Source organism: Calcarisporiella thermophila (genome assembly GCF_041956535.1).
Source record: "Calcarisporiella thermophila strain CBS 279.70 unplaced genomic scaffold VTP21scaffold_6, whole genome shotgun sequence".
Taxonomy (NCBI): Eukaryota; Fungi; Calcarisporiellomycota; class Calcarisporiellomycetes; order Calcarisporiellales; family Calcarisporiellaceae; genus Calcarisporiella; species Calcarisporiella thermophila.
The window spans coordinates 364455-389454 of record NW_027192196.1 but is presented as its reverse complement, the minus strand read 5'-3'; the positions used below and the strand labels follow the sequence as shown (position 1 = coordinate 389454).

At 38.9% G+C, this 25000-nt stretch overlaps 11 protein-coding genes across 11 annotated transcripts; 7 read left to right on the top strand and 4 right to left on the bottom strand.

Annotated features, from left to right (window-relative positions):
• Positions 1 to 81: 81 nt before the first annotated feature.
• On the bottom strand, positions 82 to 1560 carry VTP21DRAFT_9870 (uncharacterized protein; the record flags this gene model as incomplete). Its single annotated transcript, XM_069400864.1, has 5 exons — positions 82 to 651; positions 715 to 806; positions 868 to 1195; positions 1262 to 1313; positions 1376 to 1560. 5 exons carry the CDS (start codon positions 1558 to 1560, stop codon positions 82 to 84), a joined length of 1227 nt encoding a protein of 408 aa, XP_069253596.1.
• Positions 1561 to 1690: 130 nt separating this feature from the next.
• Positions 1691 to 4737, bottom strand: VTP21DRAFT_9869 (uncharacterized protein; the record flags this gene model as incomplete). The annotated part of the gene is made up of 7 exons (XM_069400862.1): positions 1691 to 1802; positions 1864 to 3752; positions 3821 to 3956; positions 4029 to 4272; positions 4340 to 4434; positions 4498 to 4610; positions 4720 to 4737. The coding sequence occupies 7 exons, from the start codon at positions 4735 to 4737 to the stop codon at positions 1691 to 1693; spliced, it is 2607 nt and encodes an 868-aa protein (XP_069253595.1).
• A 172-nt stretch (positions 4738 to 4909) lies between these two features.
• VTP21DRAFT_9868 (uncharacterized protein) lies at positions 4910 to 6393 on the top strand (the record flags this gene model as incomplete). Its single annotated transcript, XM_069400861.1, has 8 exons — positions 4910 to 4957; positions 5027 to 5123; positions 5194 to 5304; positions 5362 to 5398; positions 5476 to 5492; positions 5550 to 5639; positions 5697 to 5773; positions 5839 to 6393. 8 exons carry the CDS (start codon positions 4910 to 4912, stop codon positions 6391 to 6393), a joined length of 1032 nt encoding a protein of 343 aa, XP_069253594.1.
• A 1561-nt stretch (positions 6394 to 7954) lies between these two features.
• VTP21DRAFT_9867 (uncharacterized protein) lies at positions 7955 to 8730 on the top strand (the record flags this gene model as incomplete). The annotated part of the gene is made up of 3 exons (XM_069400860.1): positions 7955 to 8056; positions 8134 to 8382; positions 8458 to 8730. The coding sequence occupies 3 exons, from the start codon at positions 7955 to 7957 to the stop codon at positions 8728 to 8730; spliced, it is 624 nt and encodes a 207-aa protein (XP_069253593.1).
• A 525-nt stretch (positions 8731 to 9255) lies between these two features.
• VTP21DRAFT_9866 (uncharacterized protein) lies at positions 9256 to 12983 on the top strand (the record flags this gene model as incomplete). Its single annotated transcript, XM_069400859.1, has 5 exons — positions 9256 to 9537; positions 9617 to 9889; positions 9954 to 11558; positions 11623 to 12356; positions 12443 to 12983. The coding sequence occupies 5 exons, from the start codon at positions 9256 to 9258 to the stop codon at positions 12981 to 12983; spliced, it is 3435 nt and encodes a 1144-aa protein (XP_069253592.1).
• Positions 12984 to 13346: 363 nt separating this feature from the next.
• Positions 13347 to 15009, bottom strand: VTP21DRAFT_9865 (uncharacterized protein; the record flags this gene model as incomplete). Its single annotated transcript, XM_069400858.1, has 5 exons — positions 13347 to 13547; positions 13623 to 13811; positions 13891 to 14334; positions 14404 to 14507; positions 14607 to 15009. 5 exons carry the CDS (start codon positions 15007 to 15009, stop codon positions 13347 to 13349), a joined length of 1341 nt encoding a protein of 446 aa, XP_069253591.1.
• A 1437-nt stretch (positions 15010 to 16446) lies between these two features.
• Positions 16447 to 17163, top strand: VTP21DRAFT_9864 (uncharacterized protein; the record flags this gene model as incomplete). Its single annotated transcript, XM_069400857.1, has 1 exon — positions 16447 to 17163. One exon carries the CDS (start codon positions 16447 to 16449, stop codon positions 17161 to 17163), a length of 717 nt encoding a protein of 238 aa, XP_069253590.1.
• Positions 17164 to 18788: 1625 nt separating this feature from the next.
• On the top strand, positions 18789 to 19031 carry VTP21DRAFT_9863 (uncharacterized protein; the record flags this gene model as incomplete). Its single annotated transcript, XM_069400856.1, has 1 exon — positions 18789 to 19031. The coding sequence occupies one exon, from the start codon at positions 18789 to 18791 to the stop codon at positions 19029 to 19031; it is 243 nt and encodes an 80-aa protein (XP_069253589.1).
• A 1104-nt stretch (positions 19032 to 20135) lies between these two features.
• VTP21DRAFT_9862 (uncharacterized protein) lies at positions 20136 to 21353 on the top strand (the record flags this gene model as incomplete). The annotated part of the gene is made up of 5 exons (XM_069400855.1): positions 20136 to 20193; positions 20256 to 20359; positions 20424 to 20846; positions 20916 to 21104; positions 21165 to 21353. 5 exons carry the CDS (start codon positions 20136 to 20138, stop codon positions 21351 to 21353), a joined length of 963 nt encoding a protein of 320 aa, XP_069253588.1.
• A 645-nt stretch (positions 21354 to 21998) lies between these two features.
• On the top strand, positions 21999 to 23215 carry VTP21DRAFT_9861 (uncharacterized protein; the record flags this gene model as incomplete). Its single annotated transcript, XM_069400854.1, has 7 exons — positions 21999 to 22033; positions 22124 to 22290; positions 22389 to 22534; positions 22601 to 22708; positions 22795 to 22901; positions 22986 to 23080; positions 23139 to 23215. The coding sequence occupies 7 exons, from the start codon at positions 21999 to 22001 to the stop codon at positions 23213 to 23215; spliced, it is 735 nt and encodes a 244-aa protein (XP_069253587.1).
• A 665-nt stretch (positions 23216 to 23880) lies between these two features.
• VTP21DRAFT_9860 (uncharacterized protein) lies at positions 23881 to 24832 on the bottom strand (the record flags this gene model as incomplete). The annotated part of the gene is made up of 2 exons (XM_069400853.1): positions 23881 to 24597; positions 24656 to 24832. The coding sequence occupies 2 exons, from the start codon at positions 24830 to 24832 to the stop codon at positions 23881 to 23883; spliced, it is 894 nt and encodes a 297-aa protein (XP_069253586.1).
• Positions 24833 to 25000: the final 168 nt, after the last annotated feature.

The window sequence follows — 25000 nt, the reverse complement described above, 5'->3', positions numbered from 1 at the left end:
TTGTACAATACAGTGTGAATACCTTATAAAAATAAAAAATAAAAACTGAAATGACTGCACTATCCTTGGAATTTAATTTCTTTATTCACTTTCCGAAATTTCTACATAAATGTGTTTACGATACTTATTTGCAAGAGTTCCGCATTGTTCCTTTGCTGTTACAGCAGTATCCCCTATGATTTTAGAGCCTGTTTCTTTTACGACCTGATTTCGCTTGCACTTTAATCTATCCTTTCTATTAGGATTGCTATTGAGTGTTAAATTCTCCATCTCTTCGATAACGTCTTCCAATTTTTTCGACTTTGTAGGCTTTTGTAATCTCGTTCTGGTCATACTTGGTGATCCTGGCATTATTCTCGGAACATTTTCTCCCTCAATCCGCCGTGGTGTTCGCCTTCGTGAGGGACTTTGTACTAACTCACCAAGTGCAACACGGATCGAATTGGCGCGAGCATGGCTACGACGGATTAGCTGACCCCACTCCAAAGTTAAAAAGCAAAGTGGGCACACGCCAAGCTTTGGGAGTAGGGGTGGTGTAATTTTATGAGAGCCTGTGAGAAAAGGTTTGACCGTAAAGTGAGCAGCAATACAAGACAAGTGGGCAGTAAGAGTACAATTGTTGTGGTAGCAGTTGACATAGCTAAGATGTGGCTGAAGATTTATATGAGTATATCTCTAATATGAAGTACTTTATACATGAACATATCAACTCACTGCAAATTCTAGAGATTTGTCACAAAAATAACACGATATCGCGGCATCAGTGCGGTGGAGATATCGGTCGTATTCCTCTTTCTCCATTCTCTCTAACCAATGAGTTAGTCTTTCAAAGTAAAAAATAAATAAAATTCAATGCGATTGTTATACCTTCAGCCTCCCCTCCATCTGCAAAAGTATATTCCATGCTTTTAGCCTCTCCCCAAGTCATTTCCAATTCTCTCGAAAGTTCAACATCAGCAAGAGTCAGGAAATCCTCACGTGCCACTTCACAAAAAAAGTGCACCTTGAGTGGCCATCTTTGAAAGCCTGGTAGCATTAGCATATCAGAAAGGACACGTATCTTCGTGAGATAGAGCCTTTCACTTGGTTTGCCTGTATACACTTTTGATCCTGTGGATATAGCACCAGCTATATGTGTAGTTAATGCGGAACAAAAATGCCGAGAACGATGTGGATTTTGCCACACCCATTCAAACTACAATTTGGAGACATTTTAATTAGATATATTAACGCGTTAAAATTTCCTTTTTTTTATTCTTGCCTGGAGAGCTGCAAGTCTCGTAGGAAATCCATGAACTATTAGCACCATCTGCCTATACTCAATTACTTTATTTAATGTTTACAATTCAATCCACCAATCTATACATTCACTCACCAAGGTCTTTTTTTACGCGTCTTGTAAGCACCACCCTTAATTTCTCCATTGTGCTGTCGTAACCGTCGAATCGGATGAGGCGTGGAGCCCACGTACGCACTTGATCTAAATTGCTTTGACCGTAGCAGATAGCAACAGTAGAAATTTTGGAACTTGAAATCAGATTCAGGAGAATCGCCACGCATTTAAGAATTCTCTATTAAAGAATTTGGCAATTTATGACAATTTAATTTAAAACGTCAGATAGATCAGATTTTGATGTTTTATTTCCAAAATAACATTAAAAACAATGAAATATATTAACAAAGAGAAAAATTACGAGGTGGTGTCCATTTCTAGTACTCCGTTTGATTCTTTCTCAGCAAGTTGCTTGTTTTTCTCGCACTGTGTAAGCAGATATTGGAGTGTATATGTGTTGTCATCGCATCTAAAGAGCAAAATAATAATTACAGTAAACTAATTCGCATCCATATTAGAGCTAAACTTACAATTTAATCAAATCTTCTCGCATCTTCCCAACTGCCTTTTGCAGCGATCTAAATATGCTCTGGAACTCTGATGAATTCGCACGCATGTACTGTCCATGACTTCGCAATATTGAAGTGCACCAAAGAAGATGGAACTCCACATGTGGCGATTCTTCCATATGGCTAGCAATGAACTTCAATAATCTTTCAATGTATTTAACAGGCATTTCTCTTGCCACTAGAGAGACATCTCCTGGAGAAACGGATTCATATACTCGTTGCACAATGGGGCGTTCACCAAGGCGGAATGACATTATAAGTGCACGAAGATATTCTTGGGACTCGAGCGCTTCGTTGACGGTTTCGGGAGTGATGTCAATTTCGAGGTCAAATGGATCGAAATGAAGTGTATCATCGAGCGAATAAACTAGTAATCCCTCAGTGGTGGCTGCTGCCCATGCTCTGCCAGTTGGAGAAAAGCGCACGCATTTGGTACGGATCTCTGGGCGTGTTCTTCGCAAAGATAAATCACCCTTTCCCACACCTGGTAGGCTTGAATCTGCACGATCCTCAATATCACTCTCCTCGTTGTCTTGGATCAAATCAATGGGACCGGCTTCCGTCATGTTTTTACTGTTGAGGAATTCGCGAGTACCATCCATAGACAGATTTTGAGAGGTTTGGAACTTTTTCAGTAAAATTTGACTTTGCACATCGTAAATGCATATGTATTTGCTGTTCCCTCCCGCAATGATGGAAGATCCTTCTGCAGTATAGCAAATACTGTTAAAGCTCTTGCCCGAAGTTGAATTTGCTGCAGTCATGCGATCGGTCGACTTGCGCCCACCGGCGATATCTCGCCTTCCCTCGATTACTTTACGTAGTTTTCCATGCTCAACATCCCAGAAAGTCAATAGTCCATCTAGCGTAGAAGCACACAGCTCTTTTCCGTCGGGACGGAATGCGACTGCCAAAACATCTGATTTATGCTCAAATGATTCTACGTGCTTCTTGCGACCAAACACATCCCATGTGCGCACAGACTTATCCCAGGAACCTGATGCGAGGATCATTCCAGTAGAGCTGAAAGAGAGAGAAGAGATCGGTCCAGTGTGACCGCTCAGGATGTCCAGCAATTTACCCGTCTGAACAGACCACACAAAAATTTCAAATGTATCGAGGGAGCCTGCGCAAACAATTTCTCCACTTGGATCTACCGCCAGCGCTGAGAATTGCGCAGGGTTTGGGCTGGTAAAAGTACGGAAGTTTCTGTATCTCGTTAAATCGAACGCTCTGACTGTTCCATCAAGACTGGCGGAGAATACTACTTGCCCGCCTTTTGCAAATTCAACTGCGCTAATTCCAGATGAATGCTCACCAAAGGTGACGAAGCAGAAGCCAGTCACCGTGTTCCAAAGCTTTAACTTTCCATCGTCACCGCCTGTTGCCACATTCTGCCCATCGTGGGAAAAAGCAAGTGTATTCATATCGTAGAAATGTCCTTGCTGTTTTAGCACATAAGATTCTGACTGCCATTCCCATACAAGTAATTGCCCAAGTTTTGATGACCCAAAAGCAAGCCATTCTCCTGTTGGATTTATCGTGACACTATCAATTTTCTTTTGGGAAATACTCAGCGTGTGGATATTGTTGAAGTCGGGCATTTCCCAAAGTCCGAAGATTCCGGTTGAAAATCCTGCTACAAGAAGAGAAGATGCTGGATGGAAAGTAACGCAAACTACTTTTGAGCTTTTCTGCATAAAATAATTGCGCTTCACGATACGCCATCGTTTTGCTGCCTCCTTTTCGGGAGTTTTGGTTTGCTCCTCGAAATCCTCATTGTCATTGCGAGATTGTCTGGTCACAAATTTCCAGGAAAAAATTGCACCATCTCTGCTGACTGTATATATCTATAAGAGAGAATGATCAGATGAATACGCAAATATTGGGATGGAAAAGAAGACTAATATCAACGAACTGTCTCTTGGTCAGCAGCAAAATAAGCACCCAGAACGTAGTCACGATGTCCTGTAAATGTTACTGGTGTAAACCCTTCAACTGGATTCAAGGAATATAAACGTGCCGTCATATCTTTTGAAGTCGTGAGGAAATATCTAAAGGAAAGTGTTGAGGACATTGCTGTTATTAAGAGCGAACATCAGTAATAAAATGAAAAAAGCACCTACTTTGAGTCAGGTGCCCATGATATTGTTAGCACCTCGTCATAATGTCCCGTATAAGTACGGTGGAGAACAAAAGGAGCAAATTCGCGATTAAATCCAGGAGTTTTCCACACCTGCACTTGCTTTCCATGGGTAATTGCAAAGAATCGACCATCCGGACTAAATTTGATATCATTAACTTTCTCTTTAAAACTAAAACGGTGAAGCACAACGCGACGCTGGAAATTAACAAGTACGGTTCGACCATCTATATATTAGATAATCGAAAATTAGACTTTGGAAATAAAAGAAAACATCTTAGATTACTGGCTTACCTTCATCAACAGAGAGAAGCAATGTCGCCTGAGGAGACAAAGCTATGCGAGAAATATTTTTGCGGTTTTCAAATGGGAACGTGATGGATTTATTACTACAAAAAATATGGTGTTGAATATATATGAGCAGGGTAAAGAAAGATCTTGCAGTAACTCACTTTACAAGGTCAAACATGGACACTCTATTTCCAACAGGGCTAAGAATCGAGTTGCCATCTGGTGTAAACACCAGATTGCCCTGCTTATATACTGTTCCGCAGAGATTCGAGAACTATACAACATGAAAAAATTATGAGACATCTCTATACACAAAATATACTATACAAAGAAACCGAGCAGCATAAAGACTCAATGTTTCTATGGAAAATGAAATGATTTACCTTAAAATCGTGCTTCATTCTCCCAATGTATCCCTCGGCAATGCTTCAAACCCGGGATGTACTATTCAAGCTGAGAAGAAGTAAACAAATTTATGTGACCACTGAATATTACAGTCACATCTAGCGGTCACATTTCATGTTACAGCGGCCTTTCATGTTCTATCGAATTTAGATAACCATATTAGATAAAATGACAAAGACTATTGAAGTGAATGTATTTACTGGGTTCCTCGGAGCAGTAAGTGCTATATTCTTAATCTGTATTTCCGATCTCATTTAGTCGATCTTAATGTAATTTGTGTACTAGGGAAAAACTACAATTATACTCTCTTTACTAAAACAATTAGAACACCTCGACAATTATAAAATTTGCCTCCTAAAAAATGAATTTGGAGACATCGCAGGTATTATTATTTTTCCCTTTATATATTGAAATAATCTGTAAGACATGATGACTTATTTGATTCATTTCAGTTGACAGTCAACTTGCGAAAGAGAATAATGTTGGTGTTCTTGAATATCTGAATGGATGCATTTGCTGCGTACTTGTTGGCCAACTGAAACTTGGACTCTTGGAACTCAAAGGTAATTAATTTATAGATACTGCTATTCTATGCATACTATTGAATGTTATATACGTAGAGAAATATAATCCAGATAGAATTATAATCGAAACAAGGTGAACATTTTACAAGAATTTAGACATATGCGCATTTTCTGAATATCTAAATTGTCTATTTTATATTTAATATATAGTGGCTCTGCATTTCCAGGTACTTGACATTTTTCGAAGCTATCACGCCCATATGGTTATCTAACTTTGCTTATAGCTCCCATTGCATGGCAAATACGAGAAATGAAAGATGATGGCTTTCATTTAGATTCCATTGTCACTGTTATAGATTGTGTTAACTTCACAGGTATGGGAAAAATAGTAGTTCAAATATATATTTGTATTGCTTAATAACAACATATAGGATATGAGGATACGTCTTATACAGCTAAAATGCAAGCAAAATATACGGATGCCATAATATTAAATAAACATGAGTTGGTGAGCCATTCGTGTAGATAGGTGAAATTGAATCATCTTTAATGCTTAGTTTTATTTTTTTTTAGGTTGATGAACGACAGCTAGATATCGTCATAGATCGTGTCAATGACCTTAATACTGACACGCCTAAAATCAAATGCAATGAATCTGATGGCATATCCCCCGATCTCATCTTCGGTCTTGATACTCGTCTTTTCGAGATTTGCACAAAATCTTCAAACCCTCTTCCCGACTTGCTCGGAGATAGGGATCATCATGCTAATGAGATTGATCTTATTCAAGTTATTTCACATTCCCCTTCTGCTCGCGAAGAAGAGGAAAACGACCTTTTAACGCGCGCAGAGCTTGAAGATTTTTTGCGAAATTTGCCCTCTGAAGATATCTATCGAGTTAAAGGATATATTCGCGTGCGCGACGAAGGTGTACAAATCGTAAACCATGCATTCGGACGACCGAATCTTATACCTCTGACCATGCCCCTTGAGGAAGAAAAAGCGGGATCGCTGAGGATAAAGATTACAGTGATGGGACAAAGTCTCGCTCTGTGGATAGAGAAAATTAAGCAGAGCCTTAGAGTAGGGACAAGCGAAGTATATTACCAAGCCTCTCACCGGCATTAGATTGGAGCACTTCTTTATAAATAATATTTATTTTTTACACCATTTAGATATTTGAAATTGTCATTAATAATAAGAATATCATTTATACTAGTAAATTTCTTGAATATTAATCCTTTTTATTAAAACAATATTGTTCTATTTTATTTAAAAAAAAAATGGAATGATACATAGAATTTGAGCGTATATGAGCCTATTTGAGAAAAAAAAGTCAGTTTTGCACTTAAAGGATTAAATTAGAAATAAATTTAACAGGCTCAGGGCAGTGCATTTGAACCATTATTTGATGTCTTAAAGACTAATCGATTTGCAACATCTTTGCCAGGTAGGTTATATAGAAAAAGTAAAGTTGCCTACCTTAAAACTAACAAATGGATTGAAGCTGCATGCTAAACGCGTGTCTCTACAAAACTATAAATACAATTGTCGAGGAGAGAAAAAGATAAAGTAAACAATCAATTCTACTGCCAGGCTTTAATAATATTTAAGTAGGTCAAAAACTAAGCCACATATTGTAATCCAACTACTACAATATTAATATCTCTAATTAATAATAAACAACATATGACAACAAATACGCTAGTAAGGTGGGATGACCAAACATAAATACCAAAACTATATTCGAATCTCTTCGTGTCCTGACCGGTGATCATTGGAAAATATCAACTCAATCTTATTTTGTATTATTCAATAGGGTAAACAAAGCTTCATTAGTGGATATTAGCTCCCTATATTTACTTTGCTAAGATTCATAATTGATCTGTAAGCAATGGATATCAAGAGATCATTTTTAGAGGACGCAATGAATCATTATAAGGAATCTGAAACCCATAACACTTTCGTAATCTGTTTTTTATAAGCTCTCTCTTCGAATGTATCTATTGCTTTTTTCAAACTTTTACTTAAAATATATCGAATTGTATTGCTACAATTTAAAATTGTGGAATATGCCATATTGTCCCTATGAAATGAAGATTTGAGGTCATTTAGTGACGGTGGCTATTACGTGATAATAACGTATTACATTAAAAATGCCAAGACAATGAGAAGAGAAAAAATTTATAAACTAGTTTCGAAGAATTTACAAATTTTTTTTATTAATATCATTACAGCTCCTGATACATCAATAAACGCTGAACTAATGCGTATACGACCGCATTGTAAAACTAAACCTCGATGGACCATCGACATAAAAGACAGTGAATATAAATCCATATTATTACACAGTTAAATCTATCCTGTTTGTGTTCATATTCACGGGCAGCAAGAATACAATACTGTCTTTTTAACCATAGTGATTAAAATACTTCGCAAATATGATAAGAAATGCTTACTGCGACCGTGTAAAATTTGTATACTGCATTGATGCTGCTAGCAGTGTGAATCTATTCTAAATCTGGATTTTCAGGCTACTAAATTGGAAATATTTCTCGGCTTTCTTAGAAATTTTCTTGAGTGGGCTCTTGGCTAAAACAGTTCGGGGTTAAAAGCAGCTAAAATTCTTTCGACCCATCGCGCAACAAAAGATTACCCTATTCGAAGCCGAGGCAGAATATAAGAGAATATGGTATATGAACAAGATACACTGGTCAGTCTAGAGCTGGAAAAATCTAGTGAGGGGTATGGTTTCGCCATAGTAGAATACACTACTCCTGTGGAAGATATGGTATTACTTTGCGCTAATTTTTTTATGCATAGAAAAATATGAGGATGTGACTCTAATCTTTGCTGTTTGTAATATAGGTGCCACCTAACTTATTCGAGTCCCGAAGAATAGAACTTGATAGTCTTGCTATTGCGACATTGGGGGGTAAAGTCTGGCCTTTTGTCGTCGCCCCTATTGTATATGTCATCGTTGTTACAGGATTCGGGATGGGGCTTGCTTATATTCCTTGGTTTATTGGAACTCTCTTTATTTTGATCAGTACAGGGTCCTTTATTGCATTTATGACCATTTATGGCATAAAGTATAATCGACACTACGATAAAAATGTAATTGATATTTGAAAAATTACTCTAACTACACAATTGTTTAATCTAACTATGGTTATGGATTGATTTGTCTAGTTCATACCAGCATTAGTAAACAAAATCAACGAATTCAATATTCAAGATGGACCGACCCACCGTATTGCTTGGCGAATGATCCGCAATAGGCCTGGTTTACCGAAAAAGTGCAGCAAAAAGAAAGGGATTTCGCATTTAGTAGTTCAAGCATATCGCACTCGTAGGTTTGCAGAAAATTTGGCCGCTGCACCTCCAGCTGAGGTTATCCTAGATGTGCCTCCTGAATACACGCCCACAAACACCCCTCTACCTCCTAATTTACCCAAGTGCTAAATACAGCTAATATTATATTTTCTTCGGTATCCTCACAGTACACATACTTATATTGTACACTATTGATATACATCTTTATCTGAATGACATACGCGATATTCAAAAGAAATAAGTAAATTGCATGATTTAATCATCGCTCTCCTGGAATAACCCATTTTATCGAGTTTTCCATACCACTAATTAATATAACCCCCAAAAGGAAGCTTGTGTTCACGCGAACAACCCGTTTTCATTTCAATTAAATAATCGACTCTAGGATTCGAATATTCGAAAGCATCCTAATGCATGTGCAAGCATAATTAGAGAGATTTTCAAGGGGTAATTGAATCTTGCTCAAGCTTGTTGATATCCTAGTGCTTCTCTTTACTCATTTCAATTCTCATCATTCCCTATCAGTTCCCATTATTTCTTTCGCTTTGTCCATTCCTTACTATTCATTTTTTTAACTACAGATCTGTTGTTCGATACGATCATTTTATTTTATTGCCTGTATTTTCGCATATAGGATACCTGCTTCATTGATAGATGTATAAAAGACAGCGAGCTAATTCTCAAGAAGATTTAGTCCAGTCATCATATGAAGAAGCGGAGGAAAATGCTTATGAGCTGGGAGAGCCAACCTGGTCCGGTAACAAACACAATAGAAAAACTGGTCAGAAAGGCTTCAGAGTATCCTTTTCCGAGCAAGTAGCACCAGAACAACGCAAAAGTTTTGCTGCTAACGATCCTAAGTCATCCGAGAAAATTCCTGAAGGAACATCGAGCAAGGAGAAAAGCCAGTCAGGGAAGGAAAAGAGATCCAATATTGTGGGTTTCCATTTGAGTGGTCATCGATTTGATCGCAATACCATTCTTGCAAACCCTAAAATCTCGATATATTAAATAGGATGAACATTTGCTTACACCAGACCAAGTTGCGCTGCGCTATACCACATCCATAAATTTGAATAAACCAGCAAATTCGGTAGGGTTGAATCCCGCTGCGGCCTCGCAACTGCTAAAGGAGCACGGCCCGAATATACTGAGTCCTCCTAAAAAAAAGCATCCCATTGTGATTTATTTTGATTGCCTGAAAACGCTCTTCAATCTGCTGCTTATTTTAGCAGGGATCTTAGAATATATTCTATTAGCAATGGATCCTATCGGCAACTTTCCCAACGTAATCTGTTGCATTTTCATACTTGCATTGAATATTTAAATTAATATAGACACTCTTATTGTAGATATACCTTGGGGCTATTCTCATTGGGGTTGCTTTCCTCAACGCATTAATAGAATTTTACCAAATGCAAAAATCAGCAGCTATTCTTGAATCCTTCCTGAATATGATACCCCAAGCTTGCAATTGCATTCGTGGAGGTAATCTTCAACAGATACTAGCGGCTGACCTGGTCAAAGGCGATATTGTGTTTATACGGCAAGGGGATAAAGTGCCTGCCGATCTCTTTCTATTTCATTCTAATGAAATGAAGGTCGATAACTCCTCACTCACCGGAGAGTCTGAGCCCCAAGATCGAACAATTGAGAACACACACACAAATCCACTTGAGGCATCGAACTTAGTTTTCAACGGAACTCTTATCGTGGCTGGCGAAGGGTATGGGGTTGTTATACGTACTGGGGATGATACTGTGCTCGGTCAAATTGCCGGACTGACTGCTGGCGAAATCAAGCGGCAGTCGCCTCTTGCATCAGAGATTGAACAGTTTGTAAAGGTGATCGCGTCTATTGCCATTGTGACAGCAATTGTATTTTTCTTTGTGGGGTTACGTGCAAACAACGGCAAACTTTCGCTCACTCTTAATTTTGGAATTGGGGTGCTCGTGGCGTGGGTACCCCAGGGTCTCCCCGCAACAGTAACTATGCTGCTAACAATCACAGCGAAGAGAATGGCTGCACACAATGTACTTGTCAAGGATTTACAAGGGGTAGAGACTCTAGGAGCTATCACCCTCCTTGCATCGGATAAAACAGGAACTCTAACGCGCAACCAAATGACGGTGATGAGTCTGTGGACAGGATCGAGATATTATACACGTGAAGAGTTTAGTGCAAATACTCCAGGAGTAAGGGCGATCTTCCATAACTCTGCTCTTTGTTGTCGTGCCAAATTCAATCGTACCGATGTGCCTATCAATCAACGCGAAGTAATTGGGGATGCAACCGAGGCTGGGCTCCTACGCTTTGTCGCTTTTAATATGCCTGAGTGGGAGAAAATAGGCGAATTATTCCCAAAAACTTTCGAGATTCCATTCAACTCGACGAATAAATGGCAACTATCTATACATCGCAAGGAACATCAGTATGGAGATCTAACGTTGTATATCAAAGGTGCTCCAGAGCGAGTTCTGGGGCTATGTACCAATATACTACTGGAGAATGGTGAAACAGTACCTTTGACACTAGAAGATCGTGAGGAATTCCAGGCAATGTATGAATATATGGCGGGACAGGGACATCGGGTTCTTGCCTTTGCACAACTCTTACTTTCACGAGACAGATATCCTCTTGATTTCCAATTCTCAAAAGAAAATTATCCCAACTCCAATCTAACATTTGTCGGGCTGGCATCCCTGGAAGATCCCCCGAAACATGGGGTACGCGAAGCGATAGGAAAGTGTCGTTCGGCAGGGATCAAAGTCATGATGGTGACAGGAGACCATCCCCTTACAGCAGAGGCAATTGGGCGTAAAATTAATCTAATCCTTTCCGATACGCGTGAGTCACTGGCTAAGAGAACAGGGCGAAGTCTAGAAGACGTGGGAGAAAATGAATTCGAAGCTGTAGTTGTACACGGAGAGCAAATTGATACTCTAACTGATGAAGAGGTAAAGTATATAAACATTTTCTGCATCTTGGTATATGTTCAATGACGCTAACATTGCAAAAAAGTGGGACTATATATTTTCTAAGAACGAGATCATCTTTGCACGCACCTCACCCCATCATAAACTTGAAATTGTTAAGCGTGCACAATCTATTGGGCACATAGTTGGAGTTACAGGAGATGGAGTGAATGACTCGCCTGCATTAAAAAAGGCTGACCTTGGTATTGCCATGAATTTATCAGGAAGTGATGTGTCAAAAGAAGCAGCAGCGATGATTCTACTTGATGATAATTTTGCTTCCACTGTAAAGGGAATTGAGGAGGGGCGTCTTATATTCACCAACCTAAAGAAATCAATTCGTTACACCCTTTCGCATTCAACGCCTGAAGTAGTCCCCCAGCTCCTTTATGTGGTTGTACCTCTACCTCTCCCGCTCTCTGCCATATTATTGCTGGTGATAGATTTAGGATTTGAGCTTTTTATGGCTCTCTCATTTGCATGGGATACTCCTGAATCGAAAGCTGGATTAATGAAATTGCAGCCACGCAAACCGGTGACTCCCGAATCCATCGAGCGGTTGCGTCTGAGCATGCGACAAGCTACGAGCACGAGTTCAGATAAAAAGCAGTGTAAATTATTTGGCTTATGTGGAACCTTTAAAGGCATTCGCCATGTTTTTAGTAAACAATTTTGGCACACTCTAAGCGGAGCTGACGGGGAAGTTCTGGTGGATGGCAATTTGTTATCGTGGGCATACATTGAGGCTGGAATAATTGAAGCCGCGTCCAGTATGACTGCGTAAGTTTCTTTAAGAACCAAATAGATAAATGAGTAGCATTGCTAATACCTATAATAATGGAATCGCGTATATTCTCATTCTTTAGATTTTTTCTTGTACTCTATTATCACGGGATTAGCCCATACGATGCTCGTGAGATGGCTAAGGCCAATGTCTTCTTTAATGATGGGTCACCCGATTATGTCACTAGAAATGGACGCATATTAAATTATGCTAACCAGAAAGAGGCCCTAGCTCAAGCACAGTCCATTGTATATCTCTCGATCATGATCACACAAGCATTCAACATGTTTGCCTGCAAGGCACGTTTCAAACCACCAATCGGGCGGTTTGTATTTCGGAATCCGCGTAACTTCCTTGGGATACTATGCGGGGGGGCGCTTTCCATGATCATTGTTTATTGCCCGCCCCTTAACGAACCCTTTGGAACTTCTTACAAGCTTCATCCTTTGTTCTGGCTGATACCGTTCGCATTTGGAATCTTCATGATTATTTATACTACCATCAAAGTGACAATTTCCAGGAAGTTGGGCAGGGTGAACTGGAATCCCGAGGTTGTAGGCTTACAAATGTTCCCAACCATTCAAACTGTGCGGGGAAGCATAGACTACGTCAAACTAGCATGACCCATCCTACTGGGAATTATTTAGCATATTTTATTCATTTTATATTATAGTTATTTCTTATGTTCGCGTTAACAAAATTCAATATATATTCATGCGAGCGTAGAGACAATATAATCAATGAGGGTCAAAAATAAAAAGTTTGGCGGCAAATTTGGAATTGGCAAATAGACATGAACATATTGCCAAAAAATCTCTTATTTACAATGAATTGACTACATGTCAGGAGGAGAAAAATAGGTGGTAAAGGAACAGAGGAGTGAAGAGGAATACCAAATATAAAATTATGGAAAACACTGTAATAATAAAGAAAATGATATAAATAAAGGAGTACAATGAAAAGTGAAAGGTTGTCTAATAAAATTCTCATTCAAAAAATCCTAGTCTCGCAATGCCGTCTTCAGAATAAACGCTGCACGATTGGGAAGCATTGCCATTGCCATCGCCCTGATGGAAGCCCTTTTTGCTGTTCTTGAAGTTTTCCTTATAACTGATGTTCTTGGCTGTCAACATCTCGACATAAGCATTTGTGCTGGAGACTTCAAATGGTCCGGTGAAGTCATCCGACTATTCAAGACAAGCATACCAATAAGAAGTGGTTTAAACAAAAGCATGGAGTAATGAAAAATAGGCATCACTTACTAATCGGTAGCTAACTTCTCCTGATAAGGAGCTCCCCATGATCGCGACAGCATCATAGGATGAGAAGTTCATGTGTAGTCGTTGCTCACCTGTGTCTGTCCTCACTCGTTGCGTACCGTTGCCGACTCTGAGACTACCACTGATCTCTCCCGAGAGACTTGCTACATCAATTGCTTGAATTTCAGCATTCTAGAGACAATTAAATCAAAAAAAATTAAAAGAGGTTAAAATAAGTTCAAAAATCATGCAAGAATAAATAATCGCCTACATTAAATGAGACGGATGAATCAGTGATGTGCATCTTTAGAAATTCTACATTGGTGGCGTTAATCACCCATTCCCCTGACATACCATACTCCACCGTTACATTATTAATGTTGGGTGGAAGCCATACGTGAAGCATCGCTTTGTGGCACTTAAAGGGGAGAGAGAAATCAAAGTCGCTTGGCGCCGAAGATGTTGCCATCACTCGTACATGGTTTCCGGATTCAGCGAAGGTTAATTGCATAGAGGCTTCTGAGCGAGTCAAACGTATGTGCGCTAAAGCATCTGATGAGGGAGAAATAGTGGCGTAGAGCTCTCTAGAGAACCTACTAAGTAGTAGCTCAAGGTATGGTGACCGCACAGGATCCCAGTCGAAAACTAAAGGATTCATCTCTTGTTTGTCTGTGTTCAGACCATCACAGTAACTGTTGTACCCGCCATAGAGAGCCTATAATGTAACGACATACTATTGTGTCAATTCCGAGCTATATTGAAATATTTGAATATAGCAACTCACTCCTACTATCACTCCGGCCACAATTATCACTGACACAATAGAAATTATAATAATAAATGTTTTTCGACTGCACCCCCCCCAAAAAAACTGACAAACACGTTTTCCTATTATACACCAACGCAATTATTATTTACAGTCGAATAAGAATGGAATTTCCTCTAGATAGAGCATATCATATTCCTTGTAATTTGATCGGTTGATACCTTTTGGGGCACCCCATACATCGCTGGTGTGTTTGGGATCATCCGTGACCTTCAATGGTACATTCGGGATCTCGTTCACTAAGGTAGGTGCAGAAGGAGCATGTTCTTCTCTGAAATCTTCACTAACGGGTGGAATTCTTGGGACGTTTTCTAATGTTTCAAAGGTGGGAGCATTTGGATACTTTTGATCAATTCCGTAGGAAAAGCGTTCTTGTGAGGAGGGTAGAGGTGTGGGAAGTGACGATTGTGCTAAGGATGGATGCTCATCTGTTAGTGAATGAGTGAGGTCACTGGTACTTGCATAATTATAATAAGGATTGGGCGGTGCATATGGTGGTGGTGGGGAACTATGAAACTTTTCTAATGGAATTGGAGGAGATGTTTTCGAGACCAATCTGCTCATGATTCCTTAGTTTTTTTGTAATTTGCACCCTCCAAATTTCCGAGTTGATTCACTCAGTTGATAGAACGAAATTGACCACTGGAAATATTGGGTGAAGTCCATAGGCCGATGACTCCTAGGCTGTGAGGCTGCGGCCAATGCTACAATGAATCAGCCTCTAAGCATGATCAAGAAAATTCTCACCTTCTGTGGTACAGCGTAAATCCCTTCACCTATCCTCCCAGGATATTTTAATTGTGGAGCAGGGAAAGATTATACTTTCATTCATATCGACTCTAAAAGAAGTAAACAGTTAAAGGCTTATTCTGCTATAAGTCCCTCCCATCGTCGTCTATGTTATTTTATTTCTTTAATAAATACATGGTTCATGTTTAGCAAGAAAATAAGACAATAAAAATAGGTTTTCTCAGCCATTAAGCCATAATGGATGGTCGGAAACGCAGTGAACTGAATGTTGTATAATATAAAAGAGAAGAGTTGGTTTCTTGGGGGAGTGGGAGGACAATTACACCCATTTTCTTAGAGTTGAAATAAATCTGGCTAGGACTGTTGGGTCTATTCATTTTTAGTTAAAACTGGAAGATAAGGTGAGAGAAGGTGACGAAAGCGCGTGACTCTAAGAAACTTGGGAGGCTGGATGTGCAACTTGGCCGTATTCCGAAGAGCTGCGAAAGAGGAATAGAGAAGGAGATAAAGTTTATTTTTGACTGTAGACATCACAGTACTATCCAATTCAAGGAGGCATGGTAATCAAGCTTTTACAATGACCCACGCATTTCTCATCTTACCAAGCGCCTCCTTTTGCCACCGGCAGTTTAAAGCCGAATAAGTTTGCTGATTCTTCCCAAGTTTACATCAACGAAGCATCAACATAAAATCAACGCTATTTCTACACAACTCATCCTTGCAATGCTTCTTATATCAGTAATATCAGGCTTGGGTACTGTATCTTTGATCCGCCTTTTGGTTGAAGGTTACCCATAGCTTCACCAAAGATATTGTTTGCCGCCCAAACTCTAGCGCTCAACCCCCTTCCACAAGGAATTTCCCCTGGTCCAATTCTGAAAGGTGTTGACGTTTCATAAAAACCGACATGAGAAATCAAGTTGAATCACGCGAACCCATTTTTTTAGTTAAGTTCTTTACTCTATATGTAGGGGGGAATACGGAAGGGATTTTGTCATCAATATTTCAGCTTATTTTATTCTATATTGAATAAGATCTGCTAACTCTATTTTTTATGTAAGCCCTTTTTTTTCCTCATACTTGTGCAACATCGGTGAATGAATTTATCACCTTTGGGAAAATATAAAGAGCCGTCATTAATCTTTCATGAGAAAATGTCTGCTCTTCTGCGCCCAGACAACCCTGAGCAGACAAAATCAAAAATATACCTGTCCATACTTTTCTCCGTTTCTCTGCTTCACTCTGAGCATAATGACCGTCACTCTAGGGACTAGACGCTTTTCAGGCCAGAAAAGCAAAGTATCCAAGGACCGTATCTCCCTCCCAATCAGCATCCCTATTCGGAACGACCCTTCCATTGGAGCTCCACAAAAGGTCATCAAGGCACTTTGCGACCATCGTGCCCCGCACCCAGAACGTGGAGAGCTCTCTTTTCGGCAAGGGGATTTCTTTCATGTGCTTCATGAGTATAACCCCTACTGGTATGAGGCAAGTAACCCTCTGACGAACGTGCGAGGCCTGGTACCGGCTCACTACTTCCAGGTAGTCGAAAAGTTTGCGCGACGCAAACGTGCTGATTCTGGTACATTCGTGTGGGACGATGATATGGCCCCATCTCAAAAACCTAGCAGAGTTGCTTCGACGGAGAAGGTAGGATCTAATACCCCGTTCCAAAAGACCGATGCGGATCGCACCCGATTCCGGGTCAAAATCATCACGGTGGAGGATATTTTCGTCGCACGTCTGCCGCTCGACGTTACTTACGACGAGCTCTGCTGTGTCGTGATGGATTGCTTGGGGACCGAAGTCATGGGAGTGCTCTTCTACCGCCACTCTACCACTCGCAATCTCACTCCACTGCTGAGTGATGCTGATCTCGACCGAGCCCTGGTCAATCTTAACAGTGAAACCAAGAAGCTTGAGTTGTATGTCAGCCAGAGCTTCAAACCCAAAAAATTTGGAGCTTGAAAACATGTTTATGTGCACAATATTATTTTGTATATATTATCTATTTTTATGTATAGGGGATATTGTACAGTTTGTATCTTGTTTTTATCTCTCTTCTATATTTTCTTTTTTTGCGCGTATTTATAGGCTACCTGTATGTATTAAAAGTTGCATATCTGAACTCGTATAAATCCCTACCGCGTGCATAGAAAGAGCAATTATTATGTGATAAAGACCATATATCAACTTTAAAATGCGAAGCCGAATATCTTGCATGGATGACGGATCAGGAGTATTAGAAGTAAAACAACTCTGAACACACGCTATCAATATACAATATACAATGCAAGGTCAAATATATATAAATGCGAATGTTCGCGATATACTTTTATATTTGTATTCATCCTATACATTGAATGTGGCTTAAAAAGGCAATTTGGAACTTTTTATCTAGATTGCCACTAGCAACTCAACTAATATGTCAAAAGGAAATCCTAATCCTTCCTGGCGATGACTTGAGAGAAATTGAATAATCATCGGTCAATTGAATCGTCTTAATATTTTATTCATGACATTATTTTATTTGGCTGATTTGGCAAACTAACTGCATTAGATTATAAACTTCTATTACTTTGCCGAAGACACTATCCGATATGGTTGAGTGCTCACATAAAGAATGGCTGAACTCAAGAATGAAATAGCAGGCTGGTGTTGATTGATTCGTGTAGGGTAAGCGTTTTTATATTTTGTTCTTAAACTGACTAATGTCGATTAAATTTCAGGACCGCGATACAAGAGAGCCTCTTCTAATGGCTTAGAGAGTATAAGTTTACATAATGAGGGCGGGTTAAACAGCCGACAATTCCTCGTGTATAAGGCTAGTTTCTCTAACCAAATTTAGTAATATTCCACGGATCAGGTTTCAAAATAAAAGACATGGTCAATGTGCTCTGCGCAGTGCCCATTGTCTCGTGCGCTTTGCATTTGCGGTATTCCCTACCTTGACAGTGTCGTACCAAGGGAAACAATCCCAACGCTGATATGACCAACTACCCCGTTCGCGCTCATAGCTTAATTTTGATATTAATGTATTTCTATTATTTATTCAGTTTTTTGGCGTGAAAATACATTAATACTCGAGTATGAGAATTAAAAGTAAATATAGGCCAATTCGTTGTCCCTCAGCAATATATCCTGAGAAGTGTTAATAAAACTCATTTTAAAACCCTTCAACGTTCGATTTAAGATATCCTAAGTGGTGGCCAGCTTGCTTCTTTCAGTAGTGAAGTGATAGTGTAATAGAATTTTCAAACATGGAATGCGCCCTCGATAAGCATTGAAATAATACATAATTCCTAAATTGGCAAAATACCTTAATGCTTACAAAACCGTGGCAACAATACAGGGCAATTATATTCGAAACTCGGACCAATTGAGATTTATACACCAGGGCTAATGCTACGCTTTGAAAGTGTCGAGGACTGAAACCAAGTATATTAGATGATGTTAACGAGTGCTAAACTTCGGACCTTCATCATGGGTATAAAAAGGGGTGGTTATTCTTTAGAAAAGCATCTCACTCAACTCAACCACTCTATAACAACACTCCCAGTCGTTTAAACCCCACACGGTCATTTAATTTCATCATGAAGATTACTGCCTTTCTTGTTTCTGCTGTCCTGGCTCTTGTGGCTACCACTGAAGCCGCTCCGGCTCACGAGAAACGAACCCTAGGTCTGCTTGCTTTGCTCCTTGCAAAGAAGCATGCGCTGTTGTATCCTCCTCCTCCTCCTCCGCAACCTTACCCAGTTTACCCAGTTTACCCTGGTTACCAGGGTGGTCCAGTGGTTCGTCCACCTCCTAACGATGGATACGGATATTACCATTAAAATCCGACGGTTTAGAGTTGGCACCAGACACATGTCATCGCTTTCATCTTTACGTTTCTTATAATTAAATTTAGTAATAGTTCACAATATTCTTAACAATAATTGAAAATCTTATTAGAAAGGTCTATTTAGAAGGAAATATGATTAGATATTCAGATATTTTATATTTTTCCTTCTATCCGTAATAAATATTTTCCTTATAATAATCTCGTTCATCCCCTCGTAAATAATATTCTTGTGAGTAGCTTCTTAGATACCTACCAACTCACTCGTAATAGCGCTTATTTCATTTCATGGGGTTTAATATGTCGCCAATGGTTATGGTTATATCTTCTCTGCACGTCATTATAACATTTGACTCTATCGTATCCGTCCGTAAACAGAAAAGAAGCATGGCTATTACAGAAAACAGATCAAGCTGCGTCGCCTAATATAATGAATATCCAGACTACTCTATGCAGGCTATGTTAACTACTCATAAACTACTTTCTGACCTCTCTGTTCTATTTCTAGTCTTTATTAACAACACTATCGAAACAACACTATCGTGATTATTTTAACCATAAACAAAATTTTCTTATCCTATTTACGAATATCTGTGCACATGTTAGTTCTTTTTGAACTAGGAGGGTTTGTACATAATTTTATCTAACCAGTGATAATATATTTATAAATAACAGTGGCTTAGTAGAAAGGAAAGTTATAGCCAAAGATAGTAGTTGAGAAATGAGCCATATATATGAAATGCACGTTTAGTGTTTCGATCTTTCCCGAAGGTCAAGGTGTGGTTTTATTTCTGGGAATAATGATGCATTATTCAAAAGAACCTTATTCAGTGGAAATATAAGATGACTGTTCTTTGTGCTGCAATAAGAATTTAAGGTTCTCTCGCATACGTATTCGAGAAGAGATTTTTGATTTGCTTACTTGGTATTATAAATGCGACATGATTGCAGAATATACCATCTATGGATAATTGTTGCCAAGAGTAAATTCACAGCCACAAATAAATGGATCTGTCCCTGAAGAGGAACCAGATATTTAAATAGAATGGAGAAGACACATCTTTACATCGATTATACCATACACTTTTATTATTTCTCAATGTACGATCCAAATGTACCAACGCCGATACAAGCTTATTACATCCCGGCTGCAAAACGTAAGCACATAAAAACTGCTCTGTGAAGCTCTCTGATTATAATACTTGCAATTCTGATATAGCCAAGCGATACTTAAAATTTTGTTTCGGAGGATGCACTCCTAGGGCATTTAAATGGATAGTTGGATTTTTAGCCGTCATTATAGCCATTGCCATCATAGCCCCAGTAAGTGAAGATGGGATGTTCTACTGGAACTGAGTTTATCAAGTTGACATGGTTATTCATTTAGATTGTGGTTAAATTTGGTTTTCGTCGTGGCTGTCTTATCCAGCAGGATCCTGAATCAATCGATAGCCATCCTCTCACTATGCAATGGGACCAAGCAACCTACCCAAATCTTGAGTTTTCTTTGGGCGATTTAGGGGATAATTTTAAGGGATATATCACAAATGCATCGGGAAACACCGCCATGGTTAAAATATACCGATCCTCGGACGTAGTTGATGTGTCTGTGGAGCAGAACGGTAATATATATCGCATCAAAGGGTCACATGGTAGGCTAGGATGTATGCGAACCAAATTGCGCATATACCTTCCTCTAGGATTCCAGAACGTAGATGTGAAAGGTGATGTTGGATCATGGGAGGTGTCGAATGTAAATATAACTGGTAGGATGAGTTTGAAGACCAATGTGGGGGAGATTAATTTTAGCGTAAGTAACCCCTTTGACCTTAATTATTGGAGTTCTTATTTCAATAATTTCCTACGCAATCACCACTAGAATGTACAAGCTCAATCCATTTCCGGCTTAAGCGACCTTGGTGAGATCAAGGGTGATGTCGCTGTATCGCAAGGCGAAAACATAATTAGCACAAATACTGGCAAGATAGAGATGACTTGGAAGTACCCAGCCGATGCTCAAGTTTCAATATCGGGCAGCACAAAAACAGGCCAAGGCTATTTCGAGTTGGTAGGTGCTATCAGAGAAAAAAAAGTTGAATATCTTATTAATCAAATCTTTTGAACCTAGCCTTCACATTTTCGAGGTAGCATTGACATCGAAACCAAACCATTTTTGGGACGAGCCATAATCAATGATGCAAATGTCTTCTACTCGACGAACACAGACAGTCGAAAGGTAGGCCAGCGTGGGGGTCAAGGTCCTCAGAGCTGCCGTCTCACTAGCCAAATGGGCAACGTAGAGCTGAAATTCGTCTAGCGATTTGTATTTAATGTATCTTTCAAACCACATTGTGAATATAACCAATTATGATGGAGAGTATATTCTCGAGTTTATCTCTGGCCCGATGATATCCAGAAATGTGAAATCGTTGTAGTTTAATACTTCACAAATTCTTGAGAGTCTCGATATCTTCAGTTCCCAAAAAGAATTTTTTTGCGGATATTCTGTTACAATTGTACATTGTAAATTCTATTTTATTTAGTTTTTACAAGATTTTTCTTCTATGCCATTGTAGCAACTATCGGAAGGATGTCTAATCAAATACATAGTAGAGAGATGGGTCAAGAGGTTTGGATGCAAAAAAGCGAGCAAGACGTGAGATGGTTAATAAATAATACAAGGCAAAACGATAAATAGAGTACAATCCTAGAACAAAGCAGTTCAAAAAAAAATACACTCAAGGATTATATTTTATATGACAATATTTTATCTGGATTATATTTTAGTTGAAAATATAAAATGGCAGGAGAGTTTTTTTTTTCGATCGTCTCTCTTCAATACATTTTTGAGATTTTTAAAGCTAAGTATTGCCACCGTTGGCGCAGCAAATCCATAGCATTTTAAAGGTTGATTCTATATGGCAAGGTTGAATAAGTTTGATTGAAGGCCGATTAAAGAAAAATGATGTCTAATGACCCATTTTTTACGGTGAAAAGGTATAAATTTCTTTAATGCTCTGAGCCCACTTTATCCAACTCCATTAATATTCGTAATTGCTAATTATTGATCATTATCGAATATTTTAGCGAGGTTGAGCAATCGCTCTCCAATGCTATCACTCTCTTCGAATCATGGAATAGAATATTTCAAATGTCTTCTTCTGACTCTGAGGAACTTAAAGGCTCCGCGGAAGATCTCATGGTACAGTTAGGGTCTATCGAAAGTGATCTCGCCGATTTGGAAGATACAATAAATATCCTTTTCATCCAAAAATGATGCAATATGCAAGTTTATATTCATTTGCGTTTGATGATCCTTAACCCGTGTCATCCTATTGATTCATGAAGATACAGGTTGTAGAAGAGAATCCAGAGAAGTTTAACCTATCATTTCAAGAGATTGATTCGAGGCGATACTTTATCGATCGAGTAAGGAAACAAGTGGAAGACATGAAATATACCTTGAATAACCCTTCGCGAAGGAGTAGACAAGATAAAGCACGTGTTTTTTAATTAAATAGGGAGTATTTTCCTATATTCACCTTTTGCTTCATTGTCTTGCAGAGCACAGGGAGTGGAAGTAGACAAAGAGACACCAAAAAATCCGAGGCATTCCAGGAATATGTATCAAGCAACCAACGTTTCATTGAGAATGAGCAACAACACCAAATGGTACCTACAGGCGATCTGATATACACCTTTAGTTCGCTGTGATCTCCACGATGTTCATATCCATATTTTTGTTCCTCTGCCTCTAGGTTTTGATGCAAGAGCAAGACGAGGAACTAGAGCATGTGTCGGGTACGGTTGGTCGATTAAGGCACATGGCACTAGACATGGGAGATGAGCTTGAGCTCCAACATGGGTAGTCTTTTTTGTTTAGAGAGGCTTTTTTATATCTATTGTGTTTTCAGGGCAGATAATTAATTCGAGCTGGCACCATTTATAGAATTCTCAGCGAACTTGACGACACAGTTTCGAAGACTCAAGACAAGCTCAAGGGAGCTCTGCGGCGAGTCAAAGATTTTCTAAAGCGGAATGAAGGTTCGTTCTTGGGATTTCTAAATTTATTATCCACCTGCTAATACCATGCTGAAATCAGATTCAAAATCTTCCTACTGCATCTGCTTCCTCATAATTATTCTTATTATTCTTCTATTCCTTGTGATTATCATGTAATGTGGGTTGATACAAGATTCTCTCTTTAATTCTCTCTCCTTCATGTATACTGGAATTTGTATTTGCTTAATAATTACATTACCCCTCGCCAAAAATATACTCATCCTTATTCTTAGAATAAATACATTATACATTATAAATTAGAGAATGAGCCTCATGTCTAAAGCACGGTTTTAAAGAGTGTTGCGTTTGTGCTGCAATTTTGTCTCTAAGAAAGATGAGTCAAGGTATAAAAACAATCATCCCCAACTAAGGTATGGACAATATATCGGTAATTGATAAATGTAAGAAAAAACACTGCAGAAAATGTACTACTTAATTTTATTGTTTAAACCTCTTGGTAATTCTATAATTCAGTATAGTAGTAAGATATTGAAAAAGATCAAGCAAACTAAATATATATGTATAGTCGATACACAAATACATACAACTATAATTGTATTGTAGCAAAAGTAGTAAAAAAACATTCGCAAATAATAAGCAATTGGAGAATATAATGTAATTCTGAAAATAATAATATAGCAAAGGATACTGTAGTATCTTTTGCTATATTATTATTTGCTATCGACTTATGTAATAGCTACTACTATACACGCTATCACATATGTCGATACTCAATAATGTGCAAATTTTAATCGTGAATTTTCACGAATAATAATTGCACATTATTGACTTTTTTCATCTGCCTCTTGTATCACCTTTCCCAGTATCTCAACCAGCAGTGCCCCTGGTCCCTTCAGGAAAAACTCTTCGTCAGAATGGAGGGTGGTGGTGTCACTCGATACTTCGTCTTGCTCATCGTTGAACACGTCGGCCATCTTATTGGCCATTCCTTCGAATATCTCAACTTTCAGCTCGAGCTCTCCGTTCTCCTCTTTGAGCTTTTTAATAATCTTATCTTTCTCTCCAAGATCGATCTGCAAGGTTTCAATTCTCGACTCTTGAGCTTGCAAGCGCTGAGTAATTGCGTCTATTTCGCTCTTCATTTGTTGCGAATACGTATCGTGATATTTCTCGATGAGCTTATCTTTTGCATCCAAAATTTGCTTGAGTTCAGTAATGGTTTCCTTGAGCTTGCCAATATAATTATCTCGATTCTTGAGCTCGAGCTCAAGCTTTTGTACGCGAGCCAACAATTTGTTTTCTTGCGGCCCCTCTATCGCTCTAGATAGAATATCATGAGAGCGTGCATGCACCTTGCTTTTAAAATGACTAAGTTCAGAAGGCATTGAGCGTGGGATGCTAGTTTCGTGTTCAGTAACATAACCTTCACTGGGCGCATGGCTGGTAATAGAGAGATCCCCTTCGGATTTAGAAGAGATGGGAGTAATAGTATCACCGAATCCTATTTGCTTAATACGCTTCGATTCGTTCGAAACGACCTGAAGAGATAAAGTAGCATTAATATTAATCGGTAATTCAAAATTCAATAGAATATACTTTGTTAGCGTTCCCGCGCCACATCAGCAATTTCATGCCTCGTTGCATCCCGATGCAGCGAGAAAAGAACTCAAATACGGTCTTTATATAGCAGTACGAAGACTTCAGTTGCTTCAAGAGCTTCTGGAATAAAATCCCGAGCCAAGGCTTCCACTCCATAGACACGATTGAACCCATGATGAGAAAATTTGATATGTAAAAATGTATAGAAGACAAAGCCAGCTATGAAGTAGCTGTAGAGAAGAAAAGGCGCTGAACAAACAGGGGTGTTTGTGAAAGCTTAAAAAAAGGTTGAATGCGGTGGAAATTACTAAGAAAAACAAGAGTTTTCAGTAAAAATTTGCG